The sequence below is a fragment of the Galeopterus variegatus genome, unplaced genomic scaffold, assembly GCF_000696425.1.
Source record: "Galeopterus variegatus unplaced genomic scaffold, G_variegatus-3.0.2 Scaffold857, whole genome shotgun sequence".
Classification (NCBI taxonomy): domain Eukaryota; kingdom Metazoa; phylum Chordata; class Mammalia; order Dermoptera; family Cynocephalidae; genus Galeopterus; species Galeopterus variegatus.
The window spans coordinates 177,633-194,571 of NW_007726968.1; the positions used below are offsets into that span (position 1 = coordinate 177,633).

General features: G+C 37.4%; 1 protein-coding gene across 3 annotated transcripts in view; it reads right to left on the reverse strand.

Annotated features, from left to right (window-relative positions):
• Positions 1-16,939, reverse strand: part of LOC103590680 (rho GTPase-activating protein 10) — a 209,160-nt gene that overhangs the window by 150,276 nt on the left and 41,945 nt on the right. For all 3 annotated transcript variants that reach the window (XR_550495.1, XR_550494.1, XM_008572972.1), the window contains exons 4-6: positions 16,175-16,256; positions 13,395-13,440; positions 11,462-11,527 (exon numbers count right to left, since the gene is read on the reverse strand). Coding sequence is in view for 1 of the 3 variants with exons in the window: in XM_008572972.1 (XP_008571194.1) it covers positions 11,462-11,527; positions 13,395-13,440; positions 16,175-16,256 (194 nt within the window). In the remaining 2 variants the exon portion in view is untranslated. The remainder of the gene's footprint in view (positions 1-11,461; positions 11,528-13,394; positions 13,441-16,174; positions 16,257-16,939) is intronic.

Sequence of the window (16,939 nt, forward strand, 5' to 3'; positions counted from 1 at the left end):
AATACTTACACATTTTATATATAATTATAAATATTGCTAATCTTGAAAGATTCTTGAAATTAAAAGAAAAAAATCACTATACATGAAATGATTAGAAAAACTGTTGAGAAAATACCTAGCAACATGGCTATGATATGCTATAAAGGTGACTCAAAGAAAAGCAACGAAGAAACTGAGGAATATTGTTTCAGGTCATCGGTGGTTTACAAAAATATGATAATGTGTTCTTTACAAATATTTATAATTAATCCTCAATAAACACTATGTTTAAATGCCTGTGTAAGTACAGTAAATACTTTCCAGGCTATCAGCTGTACTGAGTTACATAAAAATAAACAGGTTCATACACAAAAATACCCTTCCAAAATACTCAGCAATTCACGACATTTAAGGTTCTGTCAAAAATGTGTATTTATATTAAATTGGCTTTAAATATAAGCAGACAGAACCAAGAATGATTCGCTCTGCTCCATCAAAGGGACATATTTACCATCGTAAATTTAAAATATTGTTTTCACATAATTTTAAAACTTCGGAAGAAGAATGCATTATTTTTGGCACTGACAATGCTTTAAATTCTGCAAAGAGCAGGGTAAGAGATAATTCCTAAACACTGAGACAAATTCACTGCAGCTGTATAAAAATGAGAAGCTCAAAATGGCACTCAATAACATTTTAACCTTGGTACTCTAATTTAAAAAAAATCCTGGGAACGAATTTGTTGTAAGATATAAATTATTACAAATTAAGGTTACCAATATCCTGGAAACTTCCAACTCTATCACCTCCTAACTGTGTGACCTGGCAAGTTACTCAGTCTCTCTGTGCCTCAGTTTCCTCATCTGAAAAATAAGGTTAATGATAGAATGGGACTGTGAAAATTAAAGGAGATAATGTTTGTAAAGCATGTGTGGGAGCCTCACACTTATGAATCATTCATTAAAAGCTTTACTGGTAGCATAAAATTCAAAAGTAATTTCAAAATAGCTAGGCACAATACATAGAAAAGTCACCCTAACCAAAGCATTTAGTCTACTAAGGAGAGACTGCTGGAAAGAGAGTCAAAATGTATTTAATAAGACTGACTCATGAAAAATATAAAATTCCTGCTCACCAATAACATTGGCAATTTTTTCCCCTGGATGATAATTATTTGGGCTGCAGATAGAAAAACATTACAGGCAGCTACTGCTTGCCAGCAACTAATCTGCATTTTCTCTTCCTATGAAGTCTTGCTTTCACTTTCATGTTGGCTTTCACATGCTCTTGTTGTGAAAGCCCACTTCTGTATCGTGATGAACTGCCTCTCTCCCAGCAGGCACTTTAAAGAAAGGGCTCATGATTTCATTCGCATGGTCTGCCCACACCCAAACAAGACAGAGACTGAACTCAGAAATGAGACAGCTTGGCACCTGAGGGTAGCTGTGCCTGCTGAAGCTGGCCATCACATCCACTTCCACAACCACTTCCCATCCCAACACAAGTGAGAAATACGGAGAAAGTGCAAGGCCAATATCCAAATCCAGGTCTAAATTAATATTTTTGGGAGTCCTGATCATTTCAGGACTCTGAAGACATCTCTAGGCTTGACTCTAAATCTATACTCTCAAATCCAAGTTGTAAATACAGAAAGTGGTTGGTTTAGAAACTGGTACGTTAATATTAGGGTCAAAATGAACCGTATAGTACATGTAAGCTGGCCTTATTTCCAGTTTCTAGCCAATACAATAGAAAACATTTTAGCTTCTAACCAGACAGCCCTGTACTTGGCACTTTCCTTGTACAACCACTATGCCACTGGCAAAGCACCTAGACAGGGACTACAAGAAAGCTACAGAGTAACAGGGAGTTTCCTCTTTCATTAGTAACACGTGGGGTCCCGAACCTTCCCAGAGGTCTGAAGTCCACCTGTCCCAGGATCTAACAGAGGCACTAACTACGACTCACTTGAAGTGCCCTTCGGTCTTTCCTCACAGCTTCCCTGTCACCACTAAGTTGTACTGCTGACCAACTCTTCCCCTCACCCTATTTCCACTGCCATAGGACACTGGGGCAGCTAAATACAAGTAGATTTGTTTCCGAATCCATCACTCGTGTAGCTCAAGTTTTAGTAGCAAAATTTTACTAATATAAATTAGAAAAGAAACTGAAACTCAAGGCAAGAGTTGGCAGGTGCATTTTGCATGACTCCTTTCCCTCCCTTCTCCACAGAGAACATGAGAAAGGGTCTAATGGTGTGTCGCTGCTGCCATCTGTCTCCCCACCTCAGAGCAGCTGCGGCAGAGGCACTAAATCAACTCCAGGCAACCTGGGACAATGGCATCTCTCTCTCTTTTTTCTTTTTGCTTCTGAGAGAAAGCTTGGGATAATCTAAAACCCAGTGTTCTTCCTCAGCCTCTTCCCTTTCTTTGCCCTCTCTCTGATCATTTAACTGCTGAAGATATTTAACTGCTCAAATGTCCACAAGACACCAAGGAACAGGATGTCAAGAGCCAAATCAGTTCATTCTGCTGCTTGTTACAAGAGCCACAAAAAGTTACTAGATAAAGTGAACTCAGGTAACTTATCTCCTTATGTAAACTGTTTAGATTTTTTTTAAAAAATAGCAAAGTTCCTCAGAGCTCATAAAGCCTTGAATCAATACTAGGACTACTTCATTATGATTGGCCTAATTACTGTATTTATCTCCAAATCAGCAACTCACATTTACTGAGCACTCACCATGTGCCAATGTCCTAAGCATTCTCTTTTAAATCTCACAACCCTATGAAGGAGATACTAGGGTCATCCTGTTTTACAAACGATAAAACGAAGACACAGAGAGGTTAAATAACTACCTTGCCATGGTTGCAGACTCAGAGTGGTAAAACCAAGATCACAATCAAGATTGCCTTTTGAGCTCATGCTCTTCTCTAAGTGCATAGACAGTATTTCAATAACATGGAAACGGACCTCATCAGAGCTTGAAGCAAACACAAAACGTACCATGCTTTCTCTGCAGCAAGATAGTTTTACCAAGTTTTCTGTCTAAAAACACCTCCAACACTCCTTGAAAATGTACCATTGTCATTTTCTTGTACCAACCCAACCTCCAACCCCAAATATACCCAGAAGCAAGATGACTTATTGTAATGACTATATAAAGTCCTATTAATTGTCTTCACTCCTATTGTGTGGATGTGATAAAGAGGAGAAAAATGGATAAAACCATACGTAACAGAAAAAGAAAAGAAGGTTGGAGAATTCATGGGCTGGAAAAAAAGTCACTGCACAACATGAAAGTAACAGCCATAAACTAAACCCTAAACCACATGAACTTGAGATAAAGGCAAGGACTCAGAGTACACCATCTAGTAGAAAGTATTCACCCCTATGAACTTAACTTGACTACTCATTTAGAAGGTATAGCTTTTCAGAGTTTTCTTAAAACAAATAAGATTACTAATTGGGAAAATGAATATTCAGTCCTGACTTGCCTGGATTTAGTATTTCAACTTTGCATTTGCATTTCTGCAGACACTACAAGACTCTCCAGCTCCCTCCCACATGAGACTGTCCTCTACTGCCTCCCACACTCACCTCACACCCGTTCTGATTAAAAAAGAGACAGTGAGCAAGAAACGCTAGTTTGCTTGCTGTAAATTTCCTGAGGACAGCTGTTCTTTATTTTCTTCATTTTGCACGTAATTTGCCCTTGGCAATTTAAGATTAATGTGCGACTGTGGTAAAATATGCTGCAAGTTCACTTTGGTAATTCCCTCCTACACCCACGAAGGTTAATACTGAAGCTATACATCATAATCCTCTACCAGAGCCCATCATGAAACTCCATACAATTCCAAAGTGCTCTGGAAGCAGAACAATCAAGCCAACTTCAGCGAAATTTTCCAAAAATCTAAAACTTTCCTTTTCAAAGGAAGAGAACTTCACTTTTACATGTGACAAATCAAGGACTATCACATCTTATATGTGGCTTCCTACTTCTATCCCATGAATTCACAGCTTGTTACAATGCTGGATTTGATAACTGACAGCTTGCCTAGACCAACATTTTAATGCCATACTCTAGAAAATTACAGTGAATATTCAAATTATTCACATATGGAAGATTTTTTTTAAGAGAAACTTCACAAACAAAAGTGGCATGCAAATTTAGTTTTAAATCATAGTGACTATTTAAAAAATTGCAACTAAGATGTGTTTAAGCAAAAGAGACTTACTTTGGTTTTAAATATTTTATAGCATGAGCACCTGAAAAACTAAGTGTCATGCATGTCCAGAAAAAGACAATGTACAGGGCATGAGGGATGGTTCCTTTTTAGGAAGGTGAGTTATCTACCTGAGGAAGTTACGTAAATACACTTCAAGCTTCGAAACTATAAGACCTTTCACATGTAACATGATATATCTTTCTATGTCTAATATATTATCCATAATTCAGAAAGATGCTCACAGAAACTCGTGAATTGACAAATTCATAAAGCAATGAAGACCAATTTCATGTTATGTGAAAGTAATTCCAACTACATATAGAAGAATAAATTCTCCCAATAATTTTTCAAATTGTTGGAACACATAATATCGCCAATATGGCATTTTAGTCAAATATCTGACTACACAAGCAAAAAACAGTTGCTTATTGACTACTTACTATGTATGCAAGGCACTGGCTATACTTAGAAATGAGAAGAGACAAGCAAAGTAAAAATAAGACATTTTCTCCATTCCAAGTAAATAGTAAAGTTCCAGACACAAAATAAATACAGGAAATATAATTAACAATATCAGGCAATATAAATGTCAAATGAGGAACGTGCACATTCTTGAACCAAAACAATGCAGAGAGAGGATGAAAAGAGGAAAGGAAGACATACATTTAATGATTATCTACTGTGTACAAAACTTAGCTCTTTTAAACCTCACAAACCTGGGCTGCAGATAGACAGTGTTTATGAACTTCCTAGTTATATTTTTCTTCAGAAACTAAGGGTCTGAGAGGTTAAGAACCTTCCTAAATGCCTCTTTTTGCACCACTTTGGAGCTTAAACTTGACCACCTCTCATCACCAAAGGCAAGGTAACCTCTTCCGCAGAGGAATGGTGAGCCTCCTTCCCTCCCTCCAGGCTGCTCTCCAGCCCTTCCTCCTGTCTTGCCTGATGACTCTTAGTTCCCAGATGCGTCACACTCTTGAAAACGTCTACACTTCCTCCTCCACTCTTTTCCTCTACTAAAATTCCTTCCTTCTAACACCACACGTATGTGTGAACCTGGACAATTCCTCTTGTCCTGCAGAACTCAGCTCAGGAGGGGGAAAGGAGAACCCCAAGTCTGTAGCCTTTTTCCAGAGATGTAGGAGGAGCAGCAGACTCCATCATGAGAGAGCAACAGATCATGGTGGCTGCCCAGTAATGTTTGCTTTCAGCAAGGCCAAGCCAATGGAGGACAGGGTGTGTAAAACTGCCTGAGAGTAATGAGGTGTATTCCCACCACAGGGTACCAGAAACTAGGCGTCATGCAGACAGGTAAAAGAGATGGGAGGTGAAGCCATGCATGAGTGAACTAGAGCTGCCATCAACACGTCAGAGTTTGCCTGGGATGCACCTACGAAGCATGCAAAATTTTAATTGCTCTTGGCTACTCACACATTTGAAACATAGCCTCTTTTAGCCATTTAGTTATTTCTTCCCTCAGCGTCATATTTTAGGATGAAGGTTCTACCCTACATCCATGTTCTCTCTCATAATACCCAAAACAACATAAACCCCTTACCCAGGGCCTTCATAAACTCTACTCTCTCAGGAAATCCCTTGTGGCTGCCCCTAACCCCTACAAGCATAAAGTTAGAAAATTTCTCTCTCCACTTGACTACCCCTTCTTACTGGATCTCCCATTGTCTAAAGCAGACACCAAGCCACCACATCTGATTCAAAAGATCTTCAATGAATTCAGGAATCTGCAGTTTCAAGAAGAGCCTCTGCTGTTACTGGCATATGTCAACAGGTCTGCCATGGTCCCCTGAGTTTCCTCAATATCCTTTGTTTACCAAACTGAAACTTGAAGGTAAAATTCCTTGCAGAACTCTACTCTCCATATACAACCAATTGCTAAACGTTGCAAGCACAACTTCAGCCAAATCATTCGGATATAGATTCTGGAATCTGCAGTTTCAAGAAGAGCCTCTGCTGTTACTGGCATATGTCAACAGGTCTGCCATGGTCCCCTGAGTTTCCTCGATATCCTTTGTTTCCCAAACTGAAACTTGAAGGTAAAATTCCTTGCAGAACTCTACCCTCCATATACAACCAATTGCTAAACGTTGCAAGCACAACTTCAGCCAAATCATTCGGATATACCTGTGCTGTCTGCCCCACTGCCAAATCTATTATACAGAATCAGTTATCTCACTTATGGAATACTCCATCGTAAGCAGAATTCTGGGGCATCCCACAAATGGCTACCAATACTAGCTTTCATATTTACATTTCTAAGCCTGCTACTTTGCTATCCACCACCTTCCAGTACTTACCCAGTTTCTTCACAATTACATGCAAATAACTAAATACCTGCTTTTACTCTGTTTCTTCATTCTTTTCCAATCAGGTTTGGCTTGTCTCAGTCATATTTGTCTCTACATCTTTGCCAAGGTTTCTCTAAATGCCAAAATATACTTTTCTATCCTTTAAATATGAAGAAGCCTATTTCTAAACACAGTTCTCAACATCAAGTCTTTTCCAATCCATCAACATGCACTTAGATTCTCTTAATCTATGCATTTTTCTTTTATTTCCTGGTATACTTCAACTGCTTACAAATTTCTATGTTTTGTCTACCATTAAGGGATCAAAGATCATAAGCAGCCAACCTTTAACACGTATCCCAAAGGCCTACAGCAAGGCTATGTACACCCTGTAAATGCTAAATAAATACCGGCTAATTGACTGGCATCAGATTAGAACTGGGGTTTAACTACCATAAGTCATCTGTTATTGAGGGAAGGAAAAGGACATTGTGCTATTTTCTTTGAAACTTTTCTGCTTTGTTTGTTTGGGTTTAGGTTGGGTTATTTTTAAAAAGAAGAGACAAGTTCTCCATGTACCAGGACACTATCAACATGAAGATAACAATTGGGTTTCCCATTTCTCAAATACACGAGCAACTCTCCCATTAGGACAGTGGTTCCCAAACTTTGCTACATATTAGAATCACCTGAGCAGCTTATAAAACTCTCACTTCCCAGTTCATATCCAATAGCAATTAAGTCAGACTGACTGGGTATTTAGAACCCAGCACCAGTATTTTAAAGATCCCAAGTGATTCCAATGTGCAGCAAAGTTTGGGAGCAAATGCTTTAGGAAGTCCACTTGGTATACATAAGCAATAAGTTCCTAGTGGTAGAATTGGTACATATTATTAAAAATATTTGGTAAATGGATGAAAGATCAGTTGATCTGATTCCCACACATCTGATAACTTCATGAGCAAATAACTCTACGGAAATGAGAGAGTATGATTTGTTAATTGATGCTGACACCATAGCAAAATGGAGTTTGTTCTTAACTCAAAATTAGAATAACTGCAAAATAGTCCTACGCAGGCCAAGATATGTTAGTATCTATATATTGTATATATTATTGTATTTATTAGAGATACCATTTATGTTATATATATTATCTGAGATATGTTAGTATATTACTACACTATAAATGCTTTCTTTCCTTTATGAGGACTATAGTAAATTTTAGACATTTGCCTGATACTCTGCAAATATTTCAGTGATATCACAAATAAGATAGATAATTTGAAAATGACATTTGGCACTTTTATTAAGAAAAAGGTTAACTACTTCAACCAAATTATATAAAATGGCAGTTTGACAGTGATAGTCATATTTAAAACACTGAAAACAGTGTTTAGAAATAAGTCTCCAATCAGATCTTATTAAATGCTTCTGGCATTAGGCATGTTGACCCCAGAAGCGCATGGTAGTCATTAATGCTATTCACCAACTATTTTCAGCTCTCTCCCTGTTTTGTAGGCTCATGGTAGGGCTGTGCTTCCTAGACACTTTGGGGTTAAGTAGGGCCATGTAGCTATTTATGGCCAATTAGTTGTGAGCAAATGTAATTCACTTCAATGACAGAGCATCTACTTGTTGGTCCAAAGCCCTCCAGAGCTCTGTTTCCCTCTCGCAAGGCAACCAGGCACCTCTAACTTGGCTGGGTGCCCCATGAGCCCAGGTATCTGAGGGATGAGCAAAGCCCTCTGACCAACACTTGATGAGTGAAAAGTATGTCCTGTGTTTTAAGCCACAGAGATTTACAGGTTTCTTGTTACCGCAAGGCAACCAGGCACCTCTAACTTGGCTGGGTGCCCCATGAGCCCAGGTATCTGAGGGATGAGCAAAGCCCTCTGACCAACGCTTGATGAGTGAAAAGTATGTCCTGTGTTTTAAGCCACAGAGATTTACAGGTTTCTTGTTACAGTAACATGAACTAGCTTGATCCCGACTGGCAAAAGAAAAATAAATAAATAGTGAAGTAACAACACCTGTAACATAAAAAAGATCAATAGCCAAGATATCTAATTTGGGGCAAATCATTAAGAGCAATATTCCTTGAAGGAATTTCCAAGTTTAGGATAAAAGCCTGAGGGATTCTACAATGTTCCCCATCATTTTTAATAATATGATCTGACTGTTGATTCTTTTAAACACTATTTTTAGTCTATTACTCAACTGAAAGCAAAAGATTTCAATAATGGAAAACCCTTGGGAACAAAAGATTTGAAAAGAAAAACATGCTTTTTGTGTTTTATTTTAAAATGGGAAAATCTAACCTAAAATGTGTAGACTTATTTTTCTGTTAAAAAATCCAACAACTTACATATTTACAACATATTCAACACATGTAGATTCTAATATATATTTATTCCATTTGATGTACCTAACACTCCACAGAACTACACATACCAATGAAAAAGACTTCTAGACAGACTTTTATATGTTCAGGAAGAAGCAAGTATATATAAAACATACCCTCTTGGGAAAGAATTTATCAAAATTAATAAGCATGCAAATGATATGATTAAGGTTCTAACTGAAGAACTTCAGAAAGAAAGAAACATGAGTGTCGAATGAGAGACATTAAAATTATAGTATTTCTTTGAAATTTTTGAAGCACTAAGAAAATGAACAAATTTGTCAGCTCAACTTCAGTGCAGGCTGAAATGAATGAAAATCTGTCAGCCTGAATTGCCACTGTAAGAAAACGTGGGAGAAGAGGCTTTCTGTGGCCTGGTTTGTTATTATTGATGGGCAAATCCCAAATCATAAAACAGCTCGTATTCATCCATTATCCTGCACTCTTATTTCACAGGTGACAGTCCTGGCTTTATAACAAAGACGTTGTTGTGGCAGAAAACGTGAATGCAGTGCTTCGTCCCACGAAGTCATCCAAAGTAGGACTGGAATATACAATATATGAAAGTGAATTAAATATTCAATTTATCCAGACTGCACTGGGTCTCTAACCAAAGAGAACTTCAATCTCCAGAAACAACTTGTTTTGCAATGTTCAATATTGGTTTCTCCAAAGTCTGCTGGGATGGCTACAAAGTTTAGGGCCCTATTTTTTTCTTAGGGACTACAAAGAAAAATCCTTTAGGTTTTTGGTCAGTGGAAGAATTAGCTATCCTTAAATTTAAAATTGAAATCACCCAAATATTTATCAACAGGTGAATGGATAAACAAATGTGGTCTATCCAAATAATGGAATACTACTCAACAATAAAAAGAAATGAGCAAAGGACACACTCAACAAGATGAATCTCAAAAGCACTACACTAAATAAAGCCAAAGTCAAAAGACTATCTACTGCATCATTCCATTTGTATAAAATGCTTTTTTTAAAAAAAGGCAGAACTTGAGTGATAAAAAGCAGCTCAGTGAATGAAAGGGCCAAGGAGGGAGTGAAGATTGATCACAAAGGAGCAGAAAGGAATTTAGAGGGAAAATAGAAATCTTCAATGATTGTTGCAGTAGTTACACAACTGTACACATTTTTCAAAACTCTTTAATTTGAACAGTTAAAAATCAGTGAATTTTACTATATACAAATTACACCTCAATAAAACTAATTTTTTAATGGGAGCCCACGAGACAATGGAAAATGAAAAATATCTTCATAATGCTTGAATAAAAAATGATTAAGATTGGTTGTTGGTGGAGTTTTCAATATATTGTCCTCCCAGAATTCACATTGGGGAAATTTGATCCCCAATGTGGCAGTGTTGAGAACTGTTTGAGTCATGGGAATGGATTCCTCATGAATGGTTTAATGCTCTCCCTGGGGGGTGGGTGTAGTGAGTGAGTTGTCGCTCTATTAGTTCCCATGGGAGCTGGTTGTTTAAAAGACCCTGGCACCTCCCTCTCTCTCTCTTGCTTCCTCTCACCATGTGACCTGCTTATACCCGCTGGCTGCTTGCTGATTTCTACCATGAGTAAGAACAGCCTGAGGCCCGTGCCAGATGCAGCTGTCCTAGAATCACAAGCTAAATAAACCTCTTCTTCATAAATTACCCAGTCTCAGGTATTGTTATAGCAACACAAAATGGACTAATACAGTTGTCCAACACTGTTGATTCTTCTGATGATTCTTATGCAAAAAAAACAAAAAAAAAACAAAAAAAAAAAAGAACAGCCTGAGGCCCGTGCCAGATGCAGCTGTCCTAGAATCACAAGCTAAATAAACCTCTTCTTCATAAATTACCCAGTCTCAGGTATTGTTATAGCAACACAAAATGGACTAATACAGTTGTCCAACACTGTTGATTCTTCTGATGATTCTTATGGGCTGAACTGTGTCCCACTAAAATTCATATGTTGAAGCCCTAAACCCCAGAATCTCAGAATGTGACTGTATTTGGAGAAAGGGCCTATAAAGAGGTGATCAAGTTAAAATGAGGTCATTTTTTAGTAGGACCAAAATGACTCATCCTTTAAAAAGGAGGAAATTTGGGTGCTCAAAAGACACTGGGACATGCATGCATGGAAAAAAGGGCATGTGAAAACAGAGCGGTAAGGTGACCAGGGAGGCCTCAGAAGAAAACCAATCCTGCTGACACCTTGATCTTGGACTTCTAGCCTCCGGAGCTGTGAGAAAATAAATTTTTGTTGATTAAGACACTCAGTCTGTGATATTCTGTTATGGCAGATCTAGCAAACTAACAATTTTCATGTCAGTATTGACCTTTTATTTTAATACAAAGGAGAAATACGTAAATAAAAAGGAAAATCCCACATTGTCATAGTAAATGAATAACTGATCCTCTGATAACTAGAATGAGCATTTTGTATTAACACATTTCATTCTGCAACACTTAATCATGCAACAAGTATTTTAAATGGCTCTTAGATTTTACATACCTATAGCCTTCCATGAATAAAATGATTCAATCATGTTACCTCGTGTTTCAACTGCATTGATACATTTTCTGAGAATTGTGAATCCCATCTTATCCAACTGTGCACCTATAAGAAATACCATTCGTTATAAAATATTAAGGGCCCAATTACTTATCACTTTTCTCTTCCTTACAAAGATAGGAAAAAAAATTACTGAAATCTAATCTAATATTAATTTCACTACTTTAAAAAAATTAAATGCCACGTATTCCCTATATAAATGATATAAACAGGAATTTTACGTATTTAGAAGAACACTTGCTGGAGTATCAGGACATCTATTACCAATAACTAACAATAGATATAACTTACTTTAAAGTCAAAAAGAAAGTGATACAAATCTCTAAGGAAAACTATCTAGAAACAGTCAAGACATATTTTGCCAAAAATTCCAACAGCAGGTCAGTTAAAGAAAACTATTCTTGCATATATGAATGAAGGTTCTTAAATTACTTAAGAATCTGAGAACATAAACTTTTCTTAAACCTAGAAGGGAAAGTTTGAAGAGAAGCTTTTTAAAAAATATTTGGGCAATAAGCTTGAATTAAAATTTTGATATTTTACACCATGCTCCAAACTTTTAAAATAATATTTTATTATTTTCATAATGAACTCAAAACAGATGATTCATGTGGCAGAACAGACTATTTTGAAAATATAATTTTATGCCTTTTCTCATATAGATACTGGACTATGATTAGGCTAGCATATTTGTATATCCAGATGAAAGACAATTCTTGTTCTGAAAATTAAATCAAGAAAAGCAGTACCCTTAGCCACTGCACATAGAACCCAGGGCACAGTAACACTAACCCTTGGCTCTCAGAGGGATTACATGAACAATCCATGAATGTAAACTTTGTACATAATCCATAATGCTAAGCTTGTGGAGAATTTTGAGAAAAGCAGGTTTACTGTTTAAGAATTCACAAACTTTTATAAAATACAAGTATTTTTTTCTGCTTAGCAAAACTATGTTTCCCAAAAAAGTTTTAACCTCCTTATAATAAAAAAGAAAGAGGGAAAAGAAGAGGGAAGGAGGGAACAAAGGAAGGGAGGGGAAGGAGGGAGACGAAGGAGAGAAGGAAACAAGCAGAAGGGAGAAGGATTGAGAAGGTGCTTCCGTGGATCCACCCTTCCATGCCTCGCTGTCATTTTCCAGTGCCAAGCTACATGAGATGTCTTTATTCAAGCACTGGCTCAAGTCATCATGATTATTTTTAAATCATACGTTACATAACATAGTGTTTTCAAACTGTGGACATTTGATAAATGTCTCCACATATATCAAAAGTTAATTCATAAAGAACCCAGCAAATCCGATTACATTTTTGCTTTATCTTAGTAAAAAATAAAAGCACAGAGCTCAGCAGTACTTCATTTTCCTCTAGTACATAGAATGCACGTGAAGATCATTGTCCTAGAATATGTGAGTATGTTTAGTTGTTACTTGTTGCTATGTTCCAGGGTACCACTGTACTACTTGTACAGCCCACACTTAGAGACTATAAGGATAAAAGATATCAAGGGTGGGGGTGAGGGGGGTTGAGAATGGGGTCCTGGTAAACAGCTCCTACCCACAGGAGCTTACAACTTAGGAAGTTGAAGACTGCATACCTGAAACTCTGACATGATTGTTTATGGCTGTGAATAAATATCAAAGTGAATTGTAGAGAAAGCATTTTAGGTCTTGCAGGGAAAGTAATTATAGAGAAAAACTCACAGAAAAGTTCACAGATCGGAAAGATCAATGAGGGTTATAGCAGTCCAAGAAACTCTGAGGAGGTCCCCAGTGGATGAGACAGAATACAGAGGGCTAGCCTGGAGAAGGTGCAGAGAGTGAGCCCCCAGCAAAAGTTTGGCATCAGCAATGGACACAAAGTAGCTCATGAAAATGGATGATGAACAGTCATTTTTATAAATAGGTACTTACTTCCTTCTGGTCTTGGAATGATGGCTCTATTAAAACTATGAAACAGCTAGTGAAAGAGAGAAAGGGGAAAAAATATTTTTAACAAATCAATACAAAGTATTCAGGTAGGCACACTTAGGACCATGAAAAAAATACATTTTCATAAACATGATATTGCTTAATGTGGTAGAAGAAGAAATATATTTGGTCTTTGTCCCTGCTTCCTGGCACAGAGCTCCTAAGCCCTTGGAATTTCCTGAGTCATAGGAATGTCTTTTGCTATTCATAAGGAGTCTCTTTTGATCACGCCAGAGTTTAGGATCATGAGGTCACTTAGGATAGGGCCCCTAGACAGCCTCTTAGAAGGTTAGGACTTTCAGCCTCACCCAGGAAAATGTTTAGGGATAGAGCTAGAAATCGAGCTTTATAAAAACTCTTAAACAGTGAGATTTCATGAGCTTCCAAGGTGGTGAACACATCAAGGTACCAAGAGTGAGGTGCCCGCACAGAGGGATGGGAGCTCTGCACACCCACTCCCCTCACTTCACACCTTGCCCTGTGCAGCTCTTCCACCTGGCTGTTCCTGAGTTGTATCTTTTATCAACCCCGTAAAGGATTTCCCTAAGTTCTGTGACCAAGTTATCAAACCCAAGGAAGGGATCGTGGGAACCCCCAACTTATAGCCAGTCAGGCAGACGTACATGAGGTCTGGATTTGCAAATGGCATCTCAGGTGGTGGCATTCTTGTATGACTGAGCCCTTAACTGTGGGCTCTCATGCTAAATCCAGGTAGATAGTGTCAAAATTGAGTTAAATCATAGGATATCCAGCTGGTGTCAAAGGAATAGTCATTTTAAGAAAAAAGCCACACATCTGGTGTCAGAAATATCTACGTGAGAACACAGAGAAACAGTGTTGTTTTCTCAGCTAATTACATATTATCATGTACTTACACGCAAAGATAACTAACAAAACAGGACATTTCTGCGTCATGTTTTCCTCACTGAGGTATGCCAAACTAGCAAATATAAGATGAAGGGGCCATGGTCTTTCAGGAACTTATTAAAAGTTTATGTAAATTTAACATGCTCAGCCTCCCAGCCATAGGACGCCAAAGAAAATGCTGCATTCTAACCAATCAGGTGAAGTTCATTTTTTCACCACTATTTCTAAAATCTGGTATTTACTTAAGAGATAATCCTGCCCATAATTTAAATAACTATATCTGAAATAGCAAGGTGATAATTCTGGCCAGCCACAAAGAATTCTAATGTTGGCCCATTGTCTGCAAAGCATATGGCACGTGCAAAAAACAGTTGGTACCTTAAGTGTCCCCATATAAACACATAGCTGAATACTGTCTTTCTGCAGACTTGCCTTTGACTGTTTATCTCTGAGTTAATCACTTGGCTCTGTGCTCTAAAGGAGGGATTATATGTCTTCAAGGTTACATTGCCACTGGCAACAGACTTATTTCTCAATGACTTAGTCATGTGATCTTTCTGTTATGCAAACTCACTTTCCAAAGTACTTATTGAATCTCTAGGGAGAGATTCTAGTTAGTGCACTGCCTTTACTAAACAGGATTAGTATAACCTGTTTTGGGTCTCAGTAACCAACCACACTGTAAATACTTGACTCCCAGGTAGAAATTTCAAGGACAAATTGAGAATAAATAGAAATAAAACTACAAAGGCTAACTGCAGCTCAAATATGGTATTTGACATACAAATGTGATTACTGCTTTTTTTTTGCAAGGGTGATACATTCCCCTATGCAGCATCAATTTTTTAAATATATTCATTTGGGTTTTCATTTTTCAAATACCACATCAAGATTGCCACATGCACTGCTGACCAGCTTCCTCACCACCACTTCCCACATTCTCACCAATGTGCTCTCCGTGACCATGAGATAACATTATCTTTCGCTCATTACAAAAGCTCTATTCTGCAACCTCTCTTTCTACTGTGTATAACACCTCTTCCACTTTTCAAATCACGTTCTTTACTTTTTTCTAAACCTTGTTGAAATGGCAAACATTTTCCGGATAAGTCCACTTGGTACCTCCATTGGGAGTTTATTTAGAGTCATAAAACCCTAAGCAAAATTTATTTAAATCAGTTCTACGGTGTTTTCTATACTCATCCTCAGTAAATCCTCAATTCAATATATGATCTTCCAAATTCTCAACTCCCAAAGGCCACTACTCCACCAAAATGAAAGCAGTGCTTAAACAAAGTAGCAAACAGACTGAATTCTGGTGCTCCTGGCTCTATATCACTACCTTTAATTTATTCCTCAAAGCAATATGAGTACAGAGGCTTATCACGGAGATGACATAATACTGCATACTGTAAGCCATTAGACTAAACCATAAATTGTTAAATCAAGCAAAATAATTACAGCAGTCACTTATAACATTGCCTCCAGTGCCTCATATTTACTGTTCCATCTTCACTGGAATCAAAACACATTGCAAGCACTTATGATATTCATCACCCGAAGTACTGTCAGGTAGGAAAGAAGAAACTGAGAATTTAGATGACTTCCTCAAGCAAAGCTAATCAGAATGGCAAAATCAAGTGAAATCAGGAATGAAAACTAATGATATACAGTCGTATGTGTACTGCTGTTACCCCAAGCCAAATTACTAGAATGCTGAACGCTTCCAAGTTGAATTCAAATACCTGTTTCAGTGGGGAACTTTTCTCAAATACTATAAAACAAAACGACATAAAAATAAATACAAGTCAGCTCTGAAGAATCTGAAATAAAGTTCAACCATTGATTATTCTTACAGCTTCTTTTCCACCCAGAGCTTCCAACCACTGTTTCCTTTCCTCTTCTGAAAACGCCTGCATGGTCAAGGAAATACCAGGCCTGAAAGATACCAGTAACAGATCAGGTTACCCCTTGGACACTAAAACAAATCCTCCTTTCTTATTTCCTAAGGTTTTATTTTGATAATTAGGTTTGTTTTTTGTCTTTTGGGTTTTTTTAATTTTTAACTATGGTAAAATACATATAACATAAAACTTACCATCTTAATCATTTGTGATAATTAGGTTTGTTTTTTGTCTTTTGGTTTTTTTTTTAATTTTTAACTATGGTAAAATACATATAACATAAAACTTACCATCTTAATCATTTATACAGCATTAAATACATTCACATTGTTGTACAATCATCATCACTATCCATCTCCAAAACTTTTTTTCATCTTGTGAAACTGAAGCTCTGTACCCATTAAACAATAACTCCCCATCCCTCCTCTCCCACCCCTGGCAACCACCATTCTACTTTCTGTTGCTATGAATTTGACTATTCTGTGCAAGTAAAATCATACAGTATTTGTCTTTTTTGTAACTGGCTTATTTCACTTAGTATAATCCATGTTGTAGCATGTGTCAGAATTTTCTTCCTTTTTAAGGCTGAGTAATATTCCATTGTGTGTATATACCACATTTTGTTTACCCACCCATACATCCATGGACATGGGTTGCTTCTGCCTTTTGGCTATTGTGAATAATGCTACTATGAACATGTGTGTACAAATATCTGTT